We start from the raw sequence: 21,971 nt of genomic DNA, 5'->3' as shown, positions 1-21,971 counted from the left end.
CACAGTTTTTTGGTCATGTTTTCGCGGATTTTTTTTGGTCGTGTTTTTGTTGCCACATATTTCTCGCTCTTTTTTTTTTTTTTGCTATTTTTTGTGGCTTTTTCTCTGTTGCGTTTTTTAGTCACGTGTGTGTCACGTTTTGTTCGTTTTCGTTGTTATTTTTTTGACGCTTTTCTCAAGAAGCTTTTAGATTCGGGGAGAAAATGGGTTCGGTTCAGGCGGGGGTGTAAGAGGTTATAAAAGGACTCAAAGATTTTTTATTTATTTTTATTATTTTTTTATTTTTTATTTTTTTAATTATTATTATTATTATTATTATTATTTTTGTTTATTATTATTATTATTATTATTATTATTATTATTATTATTATTATTTTTTGTTTTGTTTTGTTTTGTTTTTGTTTTTTACCTGACTCGATTATTGTTTTTATATGAGCAAATAGTATAAGTAGAATAACAAAACAAATCCCCCAAAATACTTACTAGCCAACGCTGTGGTCTTCCTAGATGGCGCTATGGAGCACCAACACTGTTCGGTCGACGCTAAAAGGATAACCGAGTAAGAAGTTTGTTTTCGTTTGGTGCCTGTTTACACTGATGGCGTCTGTAGAGTCCCAGCCGCGGTTCGGCCAGTCCGTCAAAGGTCTTTTGTCCGACAAAGTGGGCTCGTGTAGCGGCGACGTGATGGCTCTGACCCGCCAGGTGCTCAAAGGCTCCCGCAGTCAGGAGGTGAGTCCACCCCCTGTGGCCCAGGAGCTCGCGGACACAGTTTTTGCTTGCTAGCTGATTTCTGCTGATTTGGTTCCTTTTCTTTTTTTGTTGCTGTTCGTTTTCTCTTTTTTTTTTATTGTTGCTCCGTATTGTTTCTAGAATGGGATGCCATGAGCCACATAGGATAAGGAGGAGAGAAGGAGACAGAATTCATTTGGATTGATTGATCCATCTCTAAATTTACTTTGCCCAAACTCCACAACAAAAATAATGTCAGTCAGCATAGGCATAATTAAAGTGCATATGACTAGTTTTAATGCTTTTAAAACATATGATGTATTTAGAGGATAGAGAAGGATAACATCAGTTCATCACTTGCATTATTATTATGGAAAGCAATAATTTTAATGAAGAAATGTTGGGCAGAATAGTTATTTTTATTACAATTTTTATGAGTATGTTATAAGTGACATAGGTAAAGGTAAAGGATGCGTCCGAAACCATCAAATTATAGCCTCTAAGTTTTAACACTTGCAGCTAATCCTTAACCATCATGGGGTCAACTGTTAGATCTCTATGCAGTTAGTGAACTAGAGCTTCAGCAGCATTTGTCCAATTCGACCGTCCTTACCCAGGGGAAGGGGACGTGACATCACCAGCAGCTGCTTTTCTTCTTTAAAGTTATTGGTGGAGTGCAGGCCAGACAAAAGTGCAAACAACAACAACAACAACAACAACAACAACAACAACAACAACATAGTGTCCAAACAAAGACATTTAAGGAAAAATACAATCCACATGAGCCATAAATTTCCCTTTAGTGTTATTTTATTTCAACAGCTGTTTCATAAAGCTCCAGCAGCAAATTAGCCATGTGGCTTTCTACTACATGAAAACAAAAGCACAAATTGCCTTCATTTAAGCCATTTGCTGAGGCGGCTCTTTAACACAGTGACATGTGCCTGAGCTGTGGTGACGACAACATGTAATTTGTATTTTGTAAAGTGTTATTTTTTTATTTTTCATTATTAAATGTGCACCTGTTAATTAACAGTGGTTGCGCATGAATCACTCGAGGGTGGGGCCGAGGGTGGTGGTGGGATTGGCACAGTGGCTTATGGGATGGCACATAGCTCCTAATCGCCGGTAAGGGACCACCAGAGGTCACTATGCTAAAGTGGCTAAGATAGTTAGCATTGAGGCCTCTTTCCCTAACTACTTCCTAACTGACAGCCCATTCGGACGCTTCTTATCATGGCGGACGCTGACGCACATCCGGTTTCCTCTTACCAATTTACTGGTTTCGGACGCAGCTACAGTTCCAGAGCAGTTTGACTCATTTTCCATTGACTTAACATGGTCAGCACGGCAACAGTTTAAAATGGTTTGCCTTAATGTCGCAATCTGTAGTTGTCCAATAAGGAAGTGAAACCATAAACATCATAAAAAATGGGCAAACTAAAGAAAACTGGTCTTTTGCACACCAAAATGAAAGCACACAGCTCGTCTCATTGATTAGTTCAGCAAGTGCTTGCAACATTACAAGAAAATAATTAAATACACACATTTTAAGTGTTTTGTCTGTTAATAGTTAGGCAGAAAGAAAGTTGATGTTGATTGACTGCTGAACTAATGAATAAGATGGTGCTTTAATCTGTGTGTGCTGGATCGAAACAGGAAGTCACTTCTTGGGCGGAGTTGTTGTGATTTTGTAGCAAAAATTGTGTCTAATGTGTCATATGCACTTAAAAGGCCCTATACCTGATTATTTTTTTTTATAACAAACAATGAAAGAGGAAGCCACAAAACATAACAAAAAAAACACACAATATTTTTTTAATTTCTATGTATTTGACCTTTAATTAACCAGGAAAGTCCCACCGAGATTAAGAATCTCTTTCACATAGGAGTCCTGGCCCCATAAAGAACCTATTACACATGGTTTTAGTGGTAGGGGAAACCGGAGTACCCGGAGGAAACCTACGCAGACACGGGGAGAACATGCAAACTCCACTCATAAAGGCCCCGTCCAGGTAGGAATCAAACCCGGAACCTTCTGGCTGTGAAGCATGAGCGCTAACCACTGCTCACACTGAAGAGACTGTGTGAGGGGTGCGTGGGCCCTGGGATCACTTGAAATGCTTTGCAGATGAGACAGCTTGAGTACATTTCTGAATGGAGGAGAAGCAGGCACTTATGATGCCTTGCTCTTTTAATCCCTCCATAGAAGGTGCTCGTGATGGAGACCCTCGCTCTTCTCAGTTTGCAGACAAAGTAGAGGCACTGATGTCCTTTCTTGGCCAGTGGTAGTGATTTTGGTTATCTGTAATGTTTACACGCCCAGGAAATTACAGCTCACCCCCTCCACAGCAGCCAAATATAATAATATAACCAATACAGTTATTTTCCAGTCAAAAGAAAGGTATTTCTTTATGTTAGCATTAATAATTTAATTATTTGTGTGTGAATAGATTTCATGAATTTCATTTCAGTCCAAAGAAGACATAAAATGTCAACAGCAACATATTTTGGACATGCTAAAAAAAACAAAAAAAAAGAAGAATAATGGCATTCTCTCACCTTACAAATAAAATGTATGGATTCCACTTCTGTCACATTAAGTTATATATTGATTGCAGATGTTGTCTTGTAATGTATTGATTGCAGATGTTGTCTTTGTAGCTTCTGGGACAGGCAGCAAGAAATATGGTGATTCAGGAGGACGCTATTCTGCACTCTGAGGATGTGAGTATCACTTTTAGGGCATAGCATAGGTCTAATACCCATCTTGCATACTTGCATTAGCTAACATACATTCCAGTTTTACAAACCCATAACACATTTTTTCAAAAAATATTTTGTTTTTAACTTATTTTTAAATCAAAATGTCAACAGTTCCATGTATTAATATAACACTGAGCAACTTTACAAATTAAATTACCAAAGTGCACAGTATTGTTCATTACACTGTAGAGCACATGAAGCACAAATATATCTTGATCATATCTCATTCTGTTTCTAGAGCTTAAGAAAAATGTCAATCATCACTACACATCTCCAATACCAGTAAGTATTCTTCAGTCATCTCAATGCTGAACGGTTCAATTTTTTCCCCCCCAAAATACAAACCCCTTTGTTTCTGTCACGTAGACAAGAGGCTATTCAAAAAAAGTAAGTCTGTACGCCACAAAATTATGTTAAATTACCCAACATAAAGCACTAACAAATGTATGTCTTTAAAGTGTGGAGCACTCCAAAAACCTGCAGGACCAACTCCGACACCTGTTGAAGTGAGTCACAGCATCGAGGATCATAAAGCAAATCGGAGTCGTACTGAATTGGGTCATAACCGACTTGATGTTAATGTCTATAAACATTTGACCAATTATCTCCTGTTTTGTAAAGTTTAAAGTTGTTTGTCTGGAGCAGGTTAGTGTTTTGGTTCAAATGAAATCACAAAAGCGTCGCCACAGTAAACAAGAGCTTGAAGTGAAAGAGTTATCTGCAGTTATCTGAAGGCCTGGCAGCTGCCTGACCTCCAGCGTGTCCTTGAAATCCTGCTTTGTGCCGTGAGCAGCCTCCGCACGTGTTTTATGTGACTGTTTCAACAGACTGAGAATTTCCACTCAGACTCTCATCATCCCATTATCCTTGAGTCAAAATAATGTTCTTATTAAATCACTGTGCGTTTATCAAGAAGCCAAGGTCTTGGGATACTATCCAGGGACGGACTGGATCTACTTTATGTCTAAGCAAGATCGCAGTGGAAGTGTCAATTAGCTTTTTTTTTTATGTAGATGTTTTATTAATAAAAAATGGAAAACGGAGACATGATGTTAATGTGCAATTGTTCATGTTCTTGTAAAAAAAAAAAGCATAATGTTTCCTGTCTGTTACTTTTCTTGTACTTTTGTAACTATGAACAAAAGAAATCAATCACAACAGATCAAAGGAAGAGCTAAGGAAGTTTGTGTTGGCCTTGAGAGCTTGTTAGCTTGTGCACACACGGAAAGAAGAGCAAGGAAGAAGAAGAAGAAGATGTTTATTTATATAGCGCCTTTCACAGACATGGTCACAAAGCCCTTTACATGAGACAATTGAACATTCACTCCATTCTCAATGGTGGTAAACTACGTTTGTAGCTTCAGTTTCCCCTTGGGGAGACTGTCAGAAGCGCTTTCGCAACCACAGACGTCTGCGCCAACGGACCCTCTGACCACCACCATACATTCACTCACACACATCATTCATCCTGGCCTATTGCAAGGAGATTCTTCAGAAAAACTACAAAACATTGCAACTAAGTTTTTCAATTTAGATGGTTTATTTTCATAATTTCAGTCAGATTGAACATTTCAACAGAAACGCACATGTGCTTTATAGGAACATTGTGCTTCTTCAACACTGAAACAGTCTTAAAGTAACAGCAGCATCTCAACAGCTAAGGACTGGGATCACCATGCCCCAAGCTACATTCTTTCAGTAACCGCGTAAAGCTAAAGTAATTGCACATAATAAAATAAATCAGTGGCACAATCTGTAGACCTTAGTTCGATGTGAGACTGAAATGACTGGAGCAGGCATCACTTCAAATTGTTTAACAATGATACAGTCAATGATAAATTGCCCCTTTTTAAGACCTTTTTTTTTTTTTTTTTTTACAGTAACAGTAATTGGACGGCTTCAAGCTGAGCACAGGTAGTAAAGTAACAAAACAGAAAAACAGTATAATATTTTGTTATCCCATTACGGTCTGTGTTAAGGGAGGACCATATCAAAAGAGTAAAAAATATCTTTAAAATTAATGTTTACATTAATTTAAGATCTATTCCTACACTTACACAGAAACGGATTAAAGAAAAGTGTGAGGGTTCTTTTGAAGATGTGCGTGTTGGAAATACAGTGAATATGACACATTAAAGCTGTATGTAAAACTGTACAGGAAATGATGCACAATAGAAGAGCCTACATGAATGTGTGGCTTTTACTGGTGGCAGTTATACAGTGGTAAAGACTTCTACTCCTCTTCCTCCTCATCATCGTCCTCGTCATGGCAGTGTGTGATCTCCTGAGGCGCCGTGGGGAAGAAGTGCGGTGGCTGGATCTCGCTGATGGAGCGGGTCAGCTGGTGCCGTTTGCACTCCTCCCTTAGGTCCAGGTCATGGCGGTTCCTTGTTGCCAGGGGCGACTCAGTGTCCATGATGCTGATGTGAGTATGCTCCACTGTTGACTCGTGAGGCATCTGGGAAAACATTCACATGTGTAGTTTAAATATTAGAGTAAATGTGATGTTTTAAGCGACACGTTATAGTTACAGAGTGAGTGTGGCTCACCAATACATGTGCTGCTCTGAACAGGTAGCTGAAGGGGTAGTACAGCAGATTAATAAAGGAGGCAGCATAAAGATCAGCGTAACGCATAACCTGAGACGCAAATAGGGTCTGCCTTGATCCACTGCGAAAAAGACTGCCCATCATCCCGTAACACATGTCCATGTCATGGGTCACTTTCTGGACAAGAGACACAGGAAAAGGTTTCTCAACAATGAACAATTTATGTTTGCATTGGTTTTATACAGCACTTTTCTGGACACTCTAAAACGCTTTACATTGCATTATTCATTCACTCCATACTTGGTGGTGGTAAGCTACTATTACTAGCCACAGCTGCCCTGGGGTAGACTGATGGAAGCGAGGCAACCAATCTGTGCTATCAGCCCCTCCCACCACCACCAACCTTTCACTCACACACACTACATTCATTAGTGAATCTTTTGAACAGCTGGGGTTTCTCTCTCTGCATTTGAATAGATTGGCAATTTATTAGATAATCAATCATACATTGCTGTATAAAGTTAAGTCACTAATGTGAAGATTTGGTACCTTGATGCGTCTCTGAAGAGAGCTGATGTCTGGTCGTTCATTACTGCTGCTGTCCAAATGTCTATCAAACAACATAGTGAGCTTATAATTCTACATCACATCGCCAAAGAACTGCACACCTGTCAATGTCTCTTTTTGTAGGAGAGATCTCTTCTACAATAAAATTGTCTAAGATAAACTGGAATATTAGAACCTCACTTGTAAAGCTCAGCGAGGAAACAGTCCAGAGACTGAAGCTCTTCAAATATAGCTGAAAAACAGAAACTTGCATCACACAGTGCATTATGCACGGACAAGGAGTTAAAGGTGCACTATGCAACTTTTTATATATATAAAAAAGTTAATATTAGTGCGTATTTGACCTTTCAGTGATCCAGCGGCTGCTTGGGTGATTAGCATAGTAATGCTAATTACAATGCTAATCGAGAGCGGACGACCCACACAGCCATTAGGTCACTGAAAGGTCAAATACACACTAATATTAACTTTTTTCTTTTTACATAAAAAGTTGCACAGGGCACCTTTAAGTGGGTCTTTGACTCACAGCTTTTGTCGGTCCACACATGAAGCTCCTGGGCAAGCTCTGGAATGACCAGAAATGTCCTCCAGCCCTGACGCTTCTTGGATTTGAGGATATCACCAAAAATGTGGTCTCCAATATATATTATGTCTTTTCCCTTGGCTCCCAGTAGGTCACACACAATATCTGAAGAACCTGGGAAGACGAAATCATTCAGCATCAAAGTAAAGCAATGTTTAAGCAATGCTCGTCATTTTATAGCTGAGATGGGATCTTTAGGTCTTCTACCAAGAAATGGTTTGTTAATTGTTATTACAAAAGAACATAAATAAGATAACAAAAGGTTTTACAGGTCAGCCATAAGCAGATGCAGGTAGTACTCAATTACATTTACTCGTGTACTTAAGTCACTTTTTAAAGTGTTTTCATACAGTATTTTTAATCACTTCTATTTCAGTAATGTTAAAATTAAGCATCTGCTACTTGAGTAAAAAAACAGAGCTCATGCCACTGTGAGTAAATTTTTAAGTGACAAACCGGCATTTTGACCCGTAAAATATATGTATTTTGTTAATTGTTTAATTGACTCTTCATAATTTCTTTTTATATATTTTTATGGTATTTTCTTTGAAAATATTAAAATCTTTCATTATTTATTGTTTTGTTTCTCATAATTTATGTCACTATTGAAACATGAATCAAACTTTTACAACTTTTTAACTTCCACTTGGGTAAAATTAATTAACGTTACTCTTACTTGAGTATAAAGTAAGTAATCTCTGGTGCAGGTGTGAGTCAAAGCTGATGGAGTGGATGGAGCGGACTAAGCTAAAGCTAAAGATGTACTGAAGAATGTACCTCCAGAGTAAACAATGCCGTGCTGCAGTGGTCCAGTGTATGTTCCGATCTTCAGACGACCTGAAGTCTTTACATTTAAAACAAAAAATATATAAAGCGCAATGTCTTCATCTGTGGAAATGATGGTGGTTTTGAGCCACTCACTGTGTCCACTTGGCGCAGGACAGTTCCCTCTCCAAAAAACAGGGGTTTGCGAGCATCCACCAGGATCAGGTCAAAATAGGATTGCCAATGCCTGTGGGGTGTCCCTGGCTGAGACAAATAAGTTTCTACGTTATTATATAATGTGGAAGAAACATTTGTATAATGATGTGGCAATGTATGTGAAAAGAATAGGTTTTTTTAATCTATAAAAACGGCTCCCTTTTTTATGTTCTTCCGTGTTCAAACATACTGAGAAGTACAGAGTAAAGTATGACAAGATCCAAAACTGCAACCTCTGATTGCATATCCTTCTGTGCCACCGCTTCCTGTATATTTCTCAATATAAATTATGCAAATAGTCAGGCTTGTACATTAATTACATTGATGCTGCGCCTGTTGAGTTTTTTTGTTTCTTGAAGTTTTTCCAAAACTATATTTCATATGACCATTAGTTTATGTGTTTTATCATTAGCAAGCCCCTCAAATCAGACAAACCTTTGGTCCATGAGGAAGGTCAAAAAGGTATGTCATAATTTTCTGTAAAAAAACAAACAACATAATCAAAGATAACATATAAAGGAAACACTTGTAAACCGCATAGTTGAAAATTCCACCTGTGTATATTTGTAATCACTGTTGGTGGCCATAAATACTTTGGCAACTTCATTCATGCGACTCAGGAGAAGAGGAAGCTTTGGCTGGTAGAAAAAACAGCAAACATTACACAAGACAATAAAATACAATAAAAAACATACAGTAATGACATAATGATAAACAATGTGTTGTTTTTTACAGAAAGAAGCCTCCATGTTTCTCAAATTCTTGTTTTTATGAGATAAGGGTGTTTCTGTGTATTTAATATTGTGTATGCCGATATGCACTTACATCTTTGACAACATACTTCTCCAAATTTTCAACTGTCTTCTCCTTTAATGATCCCTGCGACAAAACATGCCCGTATCAAATGAGTCAGTGTGAACTGTGAATCAGGGAAACCTTGAGAAAGCGGTTACCTTGAAATGAATCCAGTCCACTGCATCTCGTACATCTTGAAACATGCTCTTGTAAGACATGAAAAGGTCTCCATCTTTGAAGCCAGTTTCGCAGCTGAAAAAGGGGGAGGTTAATGCTTAAAAGATCAGTACTGACACAGTGTTCACAATGCTGTGGTGTCTGTTAACATAAAATCAAACTTGAGAACAAAAGTGTAGAAACCTTGGTGGCCTGTAGAAACCTTGGTGGCCTATTATCATAGTTTAAGGTCAGCAATAAGTTTCACGTGTGTTGTTTTGCATGCGAGTGTGTGCGCTCACACCTGGTATATCTGGAGCAGTTGCTAAAGAAGTCGACTAAACATGCGAAGAGGTAGGTTTCTGCAGAAAGAGATGAGATAAGTGTGGATATGCGATCAAAATACACAACAACAACAACAACAACAACAACAACAACAACAACAGTACTGGGATATTCACACAAAAACAATGAAGGCAAACAATGTCTATATATAGGAAGGGGCAATAACTTTTTCCTTACTATGAAAATCCATGAATTTTTATTAGATTCTTTTTTTTTTTCACATTAAAGCAGTACTAAGTAACTCTTGCCCCTAGAGGCCATAAGCGCCACTGCAGGTATCGTAGCATGTTGCGTTTTTTAATTTTCATTAAGTTTCATTAATTGTCCGTGAGAGTAAATACTTTGCTGACAGAAAAGACAAAGGGAGAGAGGAATATTGTTCATCCAATAACACAACACACACATTTTTTTCACTCAAACTTGGCTGTAAATAATGTTTAACTGTCGCTAGCCCACAGTTAGCTTTGCCCGTTAGCCTGTTAGCTTCTTCTTCGTATTTCCACTTGTCTGTATTGAGGCCTCCTACCCGGAGGCAGGGAAGTTGCAATTGTGGTTTTCTGGCCATGGGAAGATGAACGACACCCCCAATCATCCCATTAAGGACTATGAAAAGTATTTATTAAGGTAAACAAGTTACTTATTACTGCTTTAAAAATAAATAAATAACCCTTTACTAATGGTCTATGAACATAGCCTAGACCAGGGGTGTCCAAAGTGCGGCCCGGGGGCCAAATGCGGCCCTCAGACCAATTTATGGTGGCCCTCGGCCTCTTGCTGTATCGGTACACTTCACCAGAGATGGACCTTTTTATTTGAAATGTAATAATTCTATACAATTCTAACCTAACAACTAACATTTTATTGTGAGACAGAGCTGGCATGAAGGTTTTAAGCTTAAATAGACGTATGGGGCACAATTTAAACCTCTGCTAGTCGAAGGTTTTGTGGCACTAACTACTGATCTACGGCCCTTCACCCCATGTACACTTCAATATGCGGCCCCCCATGAAAAAAGTTTGGACACCCCTGGCCTAGACAGACCTTTTAAGTAGACCTAAACTTAAAACAATAATGCTTTCCCCTTCAATACCATTTAACACTAACAAACAAACAAACAAACAAACACAATAACTGAGATTGGCTGCGGTTGATATTGTGTTATTGAAACATTTGCATTAGCTGCACAGCCCTAAAACTAAGTAAATATATATAAGACAGTATAACGATGTGAGTTTACGCTTACTCACCGGGAAGGTTGAACAGTGTGTTGAGGATGTAGAAGCGGTCTGTGTCTCCACGCTGTATGAACTTATTTGGATAAATCTCCCTGGTTTCTGGTCTGCAAGAAACACAGTGAACAACGGACCTTTGAGCACAATGGTACAACGTGGTCCTATATTGTATGAAAGACCATTGAGGAAAAACACCAATTTGCTATGATTTTGTGTTTTAGATCTGTCCAAATAGCCTGAGGATGAAAAAGGTGGAAGATACAGTGAAATATATAGTGTAACGTGGTCCTCTGGGAAAAATGCAGCACTTACCCCCTTATAAAGTTGAATCCATGTACACAAACAAGAATGTTCCCATAAGCATCCACTTTGAGCAGGTTTCCATACAAAGTGTCAAAAATCAGGCCCCTGTAGCAGAAAGGAGACCATTAAAAAAAAAGTTGTCAATATTAAGCTTAACAGTCACTGTCCATTCTGACCTGGTTGGAAACGCGGGGTCATAAACAAAGTTGAGTAATTCCTGTGGATAACCAATGGACACAAGGCGCTCCACTGTCAGGTCAAACCCCAGTGACTCGTACTCAGGGGACTTGTACACTGCACACAAATAGAAGACATACATACAAGACATTGCATCACTGATTTCTGCTGGTTTTGTTTATCAAGAGAGGTTTTGTCCTCTCAAATTGAAGAAAAACGACTGACTCAACATCCAATGCCACATTTACTGGACCAATTCAGATATTCTACACTATGGCCAGTGAGAATTGTAATGTTTACTGGCATGCATTATTTCAGTTAGTCCGGCAACAGTTACATCACGTTATCGCTCCAATGCAGCTGTTTTCATAGTAATGATAGACAATTGATGGGATTTGCAGCAATAAATAAACCAATAGAGATTTAAAAAGGTAAAATACTGGAGTTATTGTTCACGTTCAGAACTTGGACACTACAGTCTGTTAGCTAATGTTAGTCCATGGAAAATGTTTGCTAACACCCACAAACCACAGTATTTTATCTTTTAAAATCTCCAGTAGTTTATTATTGCTGCGAATCCCATGATGCACAGTCCTGAACTCTATTGTTGTGGAACGAGTTTCAGGTAAAATAGCTTAAAAAGTGAAATATCTCCTGCGCGTTGTGGTGTTCTCGACTCCATGTCGTTTTTACACTTACAGTACTCCAGTAGAGGACGAAGCCCTGAATATTTCATTTATTTTGAGCGAATAATTGTGTAGTTAGAGCTTTAAAACTTAAACATTTTGAAAAACCTATATTTTTTGCCTGACACTGACACTTTCAGAAACTACAAATCAAATCACACACTCACACACTTGATTCTTGTCGATATATTGGTTATATCGACAAGAATCAAGCCTGATAAGGTCAAGCACATTTTTGTCAAAAATGCCTTGATTAGCCATGAATGTCCCCATCTAGAACTTTTTAAAGTTAACTTTGATGCCAACCCTGGAGCACGTCTCCACAGGTAGGGGCAAGTAAAAGTCGCCTTAGCATCTTTTACAGATCTATGTATGAGTGGGTGAAGGCTTATAGGCCCCGGCAATTTTTATTTATTTGACCTTAACTTAACCTGGAAAGTCCAACTGAGATTATGAATCTCTTTTCCAGGGGTATCCTGGCCCCATTGTGCATATTTTTTGTGATAGATGAAACTGTAGCACCCGGAGGAAATCTAAGTAGACACGGGGAGGACATCCAAACTCCACACAGAAAGGCCCTGTCTGGCCCGGGAATTGAACCCAGGACCTTCTTGCTGTCTCTGTGTGGCAGTAGTGCTAACCGCCCTTACAACTACTACTAAGATTAACAATGTATAATATGAGTATAATGTATTACATGTGTGACAGTGGTGGGCTGATGGACAATGGCCGCACCTGCCAGAGTGTAGTCCATGTCAAAGCCAAAACACTTGATCTTCTCCATAGCCAAACTTCTGTTCACAAACACTCTACAAAAGACCACAAAAAATGTTACAGAAAGCAAAATCTAAACTAAGGGTAAAATATTATATTTAAATGAAATGTCATATAACATCCCAACCATATCAATTTTAGGGATCATAAAAGGACAACAAATGAATGGAGGGCAAAGAAGCATCCACTACACGTTCAGGAGTCGAGGTCAGCGTTCAAATACAATGAGCTGCAATGAATAAACAAGAAGAAGCTATTGTACCTCATGGCTGGATGAGCCAGTTCCCTTGGAAAGCTTTTTGACACAGAATACACAGTTGTTTACTTCACCACGCAGATAATATTTCAGCAAAATTGGGATTATCAGAATAAAACTTTTCAGGGCACGTTGTTAGTAGTACCAATGCAGTGAATCCCAACACATTGTCACCTGTGGTAATAAGTTCGTATGATTTCCTGTTGCAACACATTTCCCGTTTCATGTCTGTCTGTCTGTCTGTCTGTCTGTCTGTCTGTCTGTCTGTCTGTCTATCTATCTATCTATCTATCTATCTATCTATCTATCTATCTATCTATCTATCTATCTATCTATCTATCTATCTATCTATCTATCTATCTATCTATCTATCTATCTATCAATAAATAAATAAATAAATAAATAATACTATTAAACTACAAGGTATCCCGGGCAGCAGAGGCAGCAGAGGATGTGATATAGATAAATACATCTTAAAGAAGGAAACGAATTGGGGAAGTATGAACTGAAGTTTGATGGCAAGTTCCTTATCAAATGTGAGGCTAGGACTTTATGTCTCTATTACGTCTCTACTGTTTAAAGTTAGGGTAATATAATGACTGGCAGTTCTAGACTGAATCATATGGAATGACACAGATAGTGATATGTGGCACAGACCTGTGGTGGACCTCACGCCTGTATTTCTTCAGAGCCACTCCATCCATGTTAGCGGGCAGGTCAGCGTAGTTTTGTAAGCGATCGCTCCATGATGTAGTCATTTTTAAATGGTCTCTTCTAGAAAATAAATGGAGGAATGTGAAACAGGGAGCAAGCTTTTGGGAAACGCAAGACACAGCCTACATTGTATGCACCAGGGATTTCCAAGGAAATCTCTAGCTAACAGTACATTGTACTGTTAACTAAATTTAGTCCAATGTAATGTGCTCTGTAAGAACTTGTACCTATGGGTTAGATACACAATGGAATATTATTATTATAAGTATGTGTAGTTTGTAGGTACATAATGTAATAAGACATAACTCTAACCCTAACATTAAGCCCTAACCCCCTTGTGTATGTAGTGCATAGGTAGAAGTTATTACAGATTATTACATAGCACATTACATTGTACTTAATTTAGTTGGGTACAATGCATCAAGGTAGTGTAAAATAAAGCCATACCGACAGATTTGATTACTGCCCTGACAAAACACCTCATAGACCTCATGAAGTCCCATTATAGATTCGGATTCTCTTTGTGCACCATTGAGTTATGACTATATTTTCCAAACAATCTGCAAATCTTTAGCTAAATAAACATGGAGATCGGTGTAGTCAACTTTAATTATGAGTAGCTCTCTGATGTTTAGTAAAGAAAGCCAGGTTAGAGGTTAGTGAGGCAATTCGACCACAGAGTGAGCATAACACAATAATGTTTCCTATTCAATTCCAAATTATGCAGTTCACCATAACATAAACCTCTTCTTTAGTCTACTCGGTCGGCTAAAGATTACTTCAGTGCTGAGCTGATTTCATGGCATGTCTCACATCTGTTGTCAGCTGTCACTTCACTGGGGCCAGTCACGAGTCGTCATGTGTTTATAATATTACAAGAATTCAACTCACAGTGATATTATCGCGTCGAAAAAGACGTGCTAATCTTCCTCCTGTGTGCGCTGTTTTACTGAGACACCACAAAGTAGAGAAGTGTAAGAATGTCTTGCTAATTTTGCTCTTGTTGACAATCTGAGGGCTCCGATTACCTGCTGATTTTGCATTTGCAAAAGGATAAACGCTTTAGCGCCACCTTTAGAGCTGGAGTAAAACAGCATCATAAACAATCCAATCCCCCACGTGTTTCCGGCAGGACTTTTACATTCACGAACAGGTGTCCAACACGTAGAAATGTCTAACACCAATGTAGAGACAGCAGATTTTGAGAAGGACAGTGAATAAAAGTTAGGATGTGAATGGAGCAGGTTAAAAATAAAAACTTGATGTGAAATAGAACAACTTCACTGGAGAAAACCTGTTCATAACGGTGGATGTTTTTGTCTTGAGGCTAACGGCTAACACAAAATAAACATTAAAACTAGAAAAGAGAAAAGTTTTAGTTTTTGTGTCGGCCTGTAAGTAGATTAAAGTTAATTGAGTTGTATACATGTTATATTATCATTTACCACTAGCCTTTAGCTCAAGATGAAAGCTCCCTTTCGTTTCCTCCGGGGCAGGAATCAGGATCAGTGGGCAGGAGTCACACACGTTGCAGTGCCTGTCCTTTACGAAATCCTGAGCTACCTCTTAATTTGTGTAAAACGGAAAACCCTGCTGATCGTAAATGTAAAAGACAGGGCAGTGGAAGGACAGCGCCGATCTAAATGTCTACTTTGATGTTTCAATAACATAATGAACAGCATGTAGGCCGTAAGAAGGCATCACCCATCGCCCAGGCTAAATGGTAAATAGGTTAAAAGCATTTACGAAAACTATTATAGGCCTATAACTGATTATATGACGTGATATACCTATTGAAATTAAATGAAATGGTAGTTGACTTTAACAAGTAAAAAGCTGATATCAGTTCACCATCCATTTGTGTTCACTACAAAGCAGATTACAAATACACCAGAGAATAGCACAGTGTTTTTTTTTAAGTTATTTTTTTTAAAGGTTCAACTTGTTAGCAGTTAACATAGGGAAAATGAAAATGTTGTGCTAAAGTTTTTAATACAACAAACTAAAGGAACTCCCTGTGCAACATCATTACACGTTATCAGCTCAATCCAAATAGCTTTGAACGTTCGCAGCAGGTCCCATTTTGTTGTGGTGGCGGTGGGGGAGGGGGTCAAATTGCACAAACATTTGCAATACTGAATAACTACAAAAGTTTTCACACATAGTATAAATTAAATCTGGTACATGAAATGCAAAAGTGGGAATTTTATGAATGAGAACCTTTGTAAGTGAAACATGAACATATAGTATAATAAATACACAGGCCAGACAGAAAGGGTCCTGGGCAAAACCTCTGCTTTGTCCTACACATGTACTGAACTGGGATGGCACAAATAGTACATTCCATATAAAAAACATTTGTGTTTAACAAACTAGATGACAAATACTGTATTAGTGCCCATATACATAACAACTTTTCCTTAAACTTTGAAATCAATCAAAAATACTATAGTAAAAATCAACAAATTATAAAAGTGCAACCGACACTTCCTTCCTTTCTCAGGTGCAAAACCGGTTACACGAAACACTCTTTTCCAACACGTACGTCAGGTCAGTCTGCTTGCGCATGATGCGTTATGGCATTCCAAGTTTAGAAAGAAATGCAATGTCCCCAGAAAGTTGCAAATACAAGGTACCACCTCCAGTGGTGTGAAAAGTAATATTTTTCAAAAAATAGATATATCTTGCACTGATATTACTGAATGGATGTATCATAAAAATACTTTTAAGAAATGGATACACTGATAAGTGAAAGATGAACACTTATGTGAGTCCATTATAAAAAGTGCAAATATTCACAGGAAAAAGGTGTGTTTAGTGAAGAGTGGCTTGGCAATGCATGTTATTGCGTTTACATACAGTTTGATGGATATGTGGATGAGATTATTTGCATTCTTATATTTGGACATGACTGTGGAGAGTTCAGCCCACTTGCTTCAGCTGTGGGCAAGGACACCATGATGACCACTGACATGCTTGCTGCTATTAGGGTAACTCGTATTGCCAAAGACCAACCCTCAAGTAAGCACTTCTTAGCATTTCATGGGAGTACTGCATGTATTCATGTTGCATATTTACTTAATTTCTTTACATTTTCCAGTGAGATGCACTCAGTGATAACTAGTTTGTCTTTGCATCTTTTCCAATGGCTTTTTACTCAAACTGATGAATACTCATTAGAGTGTGTGCCCTTATATGAGCTCAGCTCAGGGTTATTTTGCATGCTGTAGGAGACTTCAGACATACAGTATAATGATATGACCTAGATCTTCAGGCAGTGAAGAGGACAAATGGCGAATGATAGAATCCAAGCTGACACAACTGCAAAAAACGTCCAATCGTCATGTCAGAAACTGATGAGGACAGTGTCAATTTTCAGCAAGGGACAAGGCCAGAGCTGCCTGCAGAGCCGACTCCTCATCAATGCTATAGTCCTGTACAATTACAAAAACACACTCGTGAGGCTCGGGATTGTACATTTACACATACACTACAACTGTCTGAGGCAATACTGCACTTACAACAAAAGTGTCATAGGAGAACTTGTGTCTGTGAAGCAGATGCTGGAGGAAGTTGGAGCTTTTGTAGGTGGGATCTCCCCATGGCATGGCAGAGCACACAGGACACACCTGTACACAATATTAAATAATAAATAAATGTCATCCCTGTGACAAAAGACACTGCAGACACTGCAGAACCACAAGTGCAAAACACAGCATAGATGGTGAGATCATTTCACAAAGAAATAAATCATAGGATTATTTCAGATTTATTAGAAACAGTTCGTACCACTTTGTTGGGGTCATTTCGATGGTTCTCCATGCAGTGCTTTACCAATTCTTGCTGATCCAAGTTTCTGATTCCACAGAATGGACAAACAAATGTAGAGCGGTTTGGAATATTGCTGCAAAGCACAGATGAACAAATATTCAGAATTTAAGATATAAATTACATTGTCACAACATAACTATTAAAATGCGTCTACGTTTACAGGACACGTAAAATGTATTGTCTGTCCAACAGTTATGTCACTGACTCTTGTACACTTGTGTGTGCACATAAACTAAAACGTTTTGTGCATTTCATATTGTGTGTGAGATATTTGCAAACAGGTCTGACTGTTGATGGTCAGACTTGGTTTAGAACTTTATTTACTGCCATTCGTTTCAAAGAGACTGCAGTTTACATTTGAACCGCCAGTACCAGTGTAATAATGCAGTACTTGGAGAACCTCGCACACGTGCGCTGTAGAAAAAGACATAACTTAACAATATCCTCTCATTTTTCTTTTTTAAGTAAACTCTGTAAATGTGTAAATCTTAAAATAGGCAAAGCATTGCAAAGTATATTTAGAGTTAAAGTTTGCAACACCAACTGGCACGCTCTCAGGAGGCCAAGTGCAGATGCCCCCTTTTTGGTTAAGCAGTTAGCAAGCAGGTCTTTGATGGCTGCAGACAAACTGCTGATGTCCCAGAGTGAATGAGGTCTTTCATCCTACTGATCTCAAGGCGCAGTTTTATATTACGTGACAGAGTTCGTGGATTTCACTGCATCCAGAAGAAAATGATTGTGACACACACACAATGGGTACACTTTTGCATAAACTGTTACAATATGAAATTGTCTTATTTCTCCATCATACAATATCCCGAGTGTTACATTTAACTTGAATGAAAGGTTGTTGAGACAACGAGACATACTTCTTTCTCATTGGGCTGTTCATCTTTGTATGCTGCTTGGTTCAGACTTGTACAGTTCATGGAGCTGGAAGATATACTTGTCATGACTTTAATGATGCTTATTGATATTTCATGAAGTGCCTCTGTGGCGTTGTTGGCCGTGATTGTAGCCAGTGAGTGTAGTGCTGACTCTGCCTATTCCACATGAGCATGCTCGCAGCTCCACAGAGAAACCAATCCTGGACAAGCTGAAAAATCTCTGTAGTATCTGGTCTCTACCCAAATGATTATGGCATGGGTCTTGCAGCTAAGGACTCAAAGAACCATCAACTAGTGTTCAAACATCTAGGGTGGTTTGTGTCTGCTTACCTTGGTATGGGTTGTGATGTGGGAAGAACAGGAACAAACTTCGGACAGTTAGCAATCTGTTCTTGAACTTTAGTACACGATGCAATATGGGACTTCATTTTGACCAGCGCCACCTAAAGTGAAGTTAAGTAAACCAAAATGTTACAGGTGAAAACTAGTTCCAACAGTTCATCTCCAAAATTAGAGACACGCAAACTAGGGATGTCCCAATCCGATCACGTGATCGGAAATCGGGCCCGATCACGTGGTTACGGACTCGATCAGAATCGGACAACACCTCCCGATCAGGACTCGGATATTTATGCATGTCCATTCTCGTTACTTTTGATCAGATTTCGAGCTACCGCAAACCACTTTCTGTCCTCTCCCCCTGGCCCAGCACCTCTGTTACTCACTCCACCTGCTGCGTCAAACCACTCGCACCATCGCTCAGTCCGTGTCCCCCCTTTGTCTGAGAAATCCACAAATCCACACAAGTGCCAGCGCAGGAGAACAATAACAACATCTCCGAAAACCCGTGCAGAGTTTACTGTAGGCTAAGCGAGGAGAGAGGAGTCAGAACGGACGGGAAGACAGGACGGGGAGAGAGCGGTAAGAAGTAGCAAACAGCTGTTTTTATCGCTATTACCCCGCTACATGTGATTAAACCATGCCTACTCAGACCCGCACTGAGCAGAGAAACCCTCCTCGCATTTCTGCGGAGATGTTTAAAAGTCCGTGGACAAAGACGAGAGCGCGGCCCGTTGCGCTCATACGTGCGCAAACGCTGAAAGACGAGGGGAAACTTCGTCTCTATAACCTGATAACCACTGCCTCCTCTCTTCGCTTATCCCCGCGCTACGTTCAGGAGGTGAACTGAGGAAGAAGCACTTGCTGTCACTCCTGGTTGTCTTACGCCTTTAGTAAAACACACGCACCCTGTACACGCCCACAGTAGGTGACCCGCGCTCAAGCCACGGTGAACGGCGCGCGTGCACAGCTCGGTCCTCGACCCTGTCCCGGTTTTCAGGCTGGGAAATGTGGTCACCCTATATCTACTTATTAAAGAGACTGTAATCAAGTTAACATGGCACATTTAGCTTTTGGCCAAATATATTGTGTTATTTAACTGTTTGGCCACATTACTGCTGTTTTTTTTTTCTGTGCTGCCAGACAGTTTTTTACATTACACTGCATAAAAAATGTATTGCCCAAGTTTTGTTTTCATTGCCAATCAACAAACACATTTAATAACGAATGGGATTTTAGATCACCCTCTGTGTAAAACTATATTACACTGTAAAGACTAATAGACTAAAAGACTTGCTTACTTGAGAAAAAACAGACTTAGTCGAGTTACTCTCTATATCCAAAACCATGAATGAAAACAAGTTGAATAATATTTTTTTTTTTCTTAATTTTTAAAATAATGTATTAGGTATCGGATTGGGACTCGGGTTCGGGCAATTCTCAAAATCAAATGACTTGGACTCGGGGGCAAAAAAACCTGATCGGGACATCCCTAACGCAAACTACTTAATTGTTGAAATGGCATTTACTTGGTGTCATTGCATGGCAAGTACCTTCTTACGGCAGCCACGACATGGGGCTTTCAAAGTTGACAGCTGTTTCTCCACAACTGAAGAACGCTCAACCTTCTTGGGGTCAAATGGGATGCGGCAGAGAGGGCAGAGGGGAGAGGTAACCTGGAGGCAGGGCTGGAGGCACTCACCACAGAAACTGCACAAAACATTATCAGTAACTGTGTTCAGGGGAAAACAAACAAACAAACAAACAAACAATATATCAATTGCTTAATCTTTGTTTCACAATCACCACCCAAATGTAAGAGAGTAACGCAACCAAAAAGGTCTGACTGAGCAAGAAGCTGTGAAGAGTGGGAGTCAATTAAGAGTTCGGGAAATTCCACAGGTACCATGGAGATCCGCCATCTTTGCAGCTGTTAGCATACATTTCCATTGACTAACATAAGCTAAAAACAGTATAAAAAGCGGAGAAAAAAGCAGTGGAACAACTCAGTTAGCCGCTGAGTTACTGCTGATAAATACATCTAACACACTGTGGTGTCCAAGTGTTTTAATGTGAATAATAACTCCAGTATTTTAACTTTTAAAATCTCCATTGGTTTACAATTGCTGCTAATCCCATAATCCTTAGCGATATGACATCACATCCCATATCACAATATTCCGAAACTTCCCATCTGTTAACATGGGACTGGAGAAGTCCAGTTAAAATCAGTTACTACACGAAAACAAAGCCGTTTTTCGGCCGCGCAGAGAAACGGTACAGTGTTGACATGTTGGTTGTTGAACATTGGCCATTTTACACAAATCAATCTACTAAACATCAGATTTGAGCGGAGAATATTTTCCCTCGTTCTCCGTTTAAATGAACGGGCTTCACGCTCGACCGGAAGTGTCTGTACAACGGAAGTGCCGAGACAAGGCAAAAAGTGGCAAAAGTGGGCGGGGCGGAATAAGGTGAATACAATGTTGTTGTTTTTAACCATGTTGTTTTTCTTCAGATCTTTGGACTTTTAAGTGACAAAATGAAGAAAAAAAAAAGGGGGGGGGGGGGGGGGCCGAGGGACAGTAATGTCATCCAAAATTGTCACGTAAACACAAGAACGAGATCCTGGCGTAAACAAAATGAGATGTCAACAACAGAAGATACGTACGTGTGTGCACAGCTGGCGATGCTGACCGGCTTGTGGTAGACTTCGAGACAGATGGGACAGGAAAACTGGCTCTCAATGTTCTCGGAAGGAACCACTGACCCAGAGCAAGGAGCCGGCCCGGGTCCTGGTCCGGGCTGAGACTGCTGTGGCCGACGGAGCTGGCTGCTGGCGGAAACAAAGCTCCGAAACATCGCCATCATGAAGCTACTGTTGAGCAAAACGAGATCACTCTTCTTTCGGCTAAGTGGCTGCCACTGTGACAGCAGTCAAACTAACACTGTGGATGCTTTGAAGACTCTCCGAAAGCCACAGCATCACTTGGCGTTTGCTAACAAAGACGCGAGGAGAAGTAAACACCAAGCTGCGCAGCGGTAGTGTCCGTGTAAATGCGCTCGGCAAATAAATCTCTGTCTCAATTATAAATCAAATGGATGAACGTGCCGCATATGTTTTCCTGTATCCAGGTACATGTTATATCAGCGGGGTACCACTAACGACGAGCGGAAGAAACACATCTGCACGCATTGCTTTCTGGGTGTTGAAGTCCGCTCGTATATAAGATATAGACGATATTCGACGTTTGAAAACTACAATCCCAGAAATCCATTCGCAACAACATTTTTGGTGCAC

The 21,971-nt window shown here is 39.6% G+C and overlaps 3 protein-coding genes across 5 annotated transcripts; 1 reads left to right on the top strand and 2 right to left on the bottom strand.

The window, feature by feature from the left end:
• Window positions 1-555: 555 nt before the first annotated feature.
• Window positions 556-4,563, top strand: borcs7 (BLOC-1 related complex subunit 7). Its single transcript, XM_079560513.1, has 5 exons — window positions 556-729; window positions 3,394-3,456; window positions 3,734-3,777; window positions 3,862-3,882; window positions 3,954-4,563. The coding sequence occupies exons 1-5, from the start codon at window positions 598-600 to the stop codon at window positions 4,003-4,005; spliced, it is 312 nt and encodes a 103-aa protein (XP_079416639.1). The 5' UTR covers window positions 556-597; the 3' UTR covers window positions 4,006-4,563.
• Window positions 4,564-5,459: 896 nt separating this feature from the next.
• Window positions 5,460-14,658, bottom strand: nt5c2a (5'-nucleotidase, cytosolic IIa). 2 transcript variants are annotated; one of them, XM_079560480.1, is made up of 19 exons: window positions 14,505-14,658; window positions 13,557-13,673; window positions 12,906-12,938; window positions 12,605-12,678; window positions 11,183-11,300; window positions 11,016-11,111; window positions 10,719-10,810; window positions 9,431-9,488; window positions 9,129-9,222; window positions 9,001-9,054; window positions 8,730-8,813; window positions 8,611-8,652; window positions 8,116-8,223; window positions 7,972-8,038; window positions 7,138-7,308; window positions 6,792-6,843; window positions 6,594-6,654; window positions 6,045-6,221; window positions 5,461-5,953 (listed from the first exon to the last, which is right to left on the bottom strand). In XM_079560480.1, exons 2-19 carry the CDS (start codon window positions 13,655-13,657, stop codon window positions 5,729-5,731), a joined length of 1,707 nt encoding a protein of 568 aa, XP_079416606.1. In that variant the 5' UTR covers window positions 13,658-13,673; window positions 14,505-14,658; the 3' UTR covers window positions 5,461-5,728. The 2 variants fall into 2 exon arrangements, with proteins under 2 accessions (XP_079416607.1, XP_079416606.1); XM_079560481.1 differs by lacking the exon at window positions 12,906-12,938 and having other exon boundaries at window positions 5,460-5,953.
• A 905-nt stretch (window positions 14,659-15,563) lies between these two features.
• On the bottom strand, window positions 15,564-21,844 carry rnf166 (ring finger protein 166). 2 transcript variants are annotated; one of them, XM_079560506.1, is made up of 6 exons: window positions 21,342-21,533; window positions 20,224-20,402; window positions 18,662-18,774; window positions 17,403-17,517; window positions 17,135-17,242; window positions 15,564-17,047 (listed from the first exon to the last, which is right to left on the bottom strand). In XM_079560506.1, exons 3-6 carry the CDS (start codon window positions 18,757-18,759, stop codon window positions 16,982-16,984), a joined length of 387 nt encoding a protein of 128 aa, XP_079416632.1. In that variant the 5' UTR covers window positions 18,760-18,774; window positions 20,224-20,402; window positions 21,342-21,533; the 3' UTR covers window positions 15,564-16,981. The 2 variants fall into 2 exon arrangements, with proteins under 2 accessions (XP_079416632.1, XP_079416631.1); XM_079560505.1 differs by having other exon boundaries at window positions 15,566-17,047; window positions 20,224-20,380; window positions 21,342-21,844.
• Window positions 21,845-21,971: the final 127 nt, after the last annotated feature.

Source organism: Gobius niger (genome assembly GCF_951799975.1).
Source record: "Gobius niger genome assembly, chromosome: 7".
NCBI classification, from domain to species: domain Eukaryota; kingdom Metazoa; phylum Chordata; class Actinopteri; order Gobiiformes; family Gobiidae; genus Gobius; species Gobius niger.
The sequence above is the reverse complement of the archived record's forward strand: the minus strand, read 5'-3'. Positions and strand labels throughout refer to the sequence as shown.

What these genes read in the sequence shown, in the direction of transcription:
- rnf166 (XM_079560505.1), bottom strand. Translation starts at nt 21,541, where the DNA reads ATGATGGCGATGTTTCGGAGCTTTGTTTCCGCCAGCAGCCAGCTCCGT. An exon ending in GTCGTGGCTGCCGTAAGAAG is followed by an intron (nt 18,775 to 20,223) that starts GTACTTGCCATG and finishes ACTTCACTTTAG; the next exon opens with GTGGCGCTGGTCAAAATGAA. An exon ending in TCTCCTATGACACTTTTGTT is followed by an intron (nt 17,048 to 17,134) that starts GTAAGTGCAGTA and finishes GTAATTGTACAG; the next exon opens with GACTATAGCATTGATGAGGA.
- nt5c2a (XM_079560480.1), bottom strand. Translation starts at nt 13,657, where the DNA reads ATGACTACATCATGGAGCGATCGCTTACAAAACTACGCTGACCTGCCC. An exon ending in CACACTGTTCAACCTTCCCG is followed by an intron (nt 9,489 to 10,718) that starts GTGAGTAAGCGT and finishes CTCTTTCTGCAG; the next exon opens with AAACCTACCTCTTCGCATGT. An exon ending in CGGCATTGTTTACTCTGGAG is followed by an intron (nt 7,309 to 7,971) that starts GTACATTCTTCA and finishes TCGTCTTCCCAG; the next exon opens with GTTCTTCAGATATTGTGTGT.
- borcs7 (XM_079560513.1), top strand. Translation starts at nt 598, where the DNA reads ATGGCGTCTGTAGAGTCCCAGCCGCGGTTCGGCCAGTCCGTCAAAGGT. An exon ending in AAGGCTCCCGCAGTCAGGAG is followed by an intron (nt 730 to 3,393) that starts GTGAGTCCACCC and finishes TTGTCTTTGTAG; the next exon opens with CTTCTGGGACAGGCAGCAAG. An exon ending in ACTACACATCTCCAATACCA is followed by an intron (nt 3,778 to 3,861) that starts GTAAGTATTCTT and finishes TCTGTCACGTAG; the next exon opens with ACAAGAGGCTATTCAAAAAA.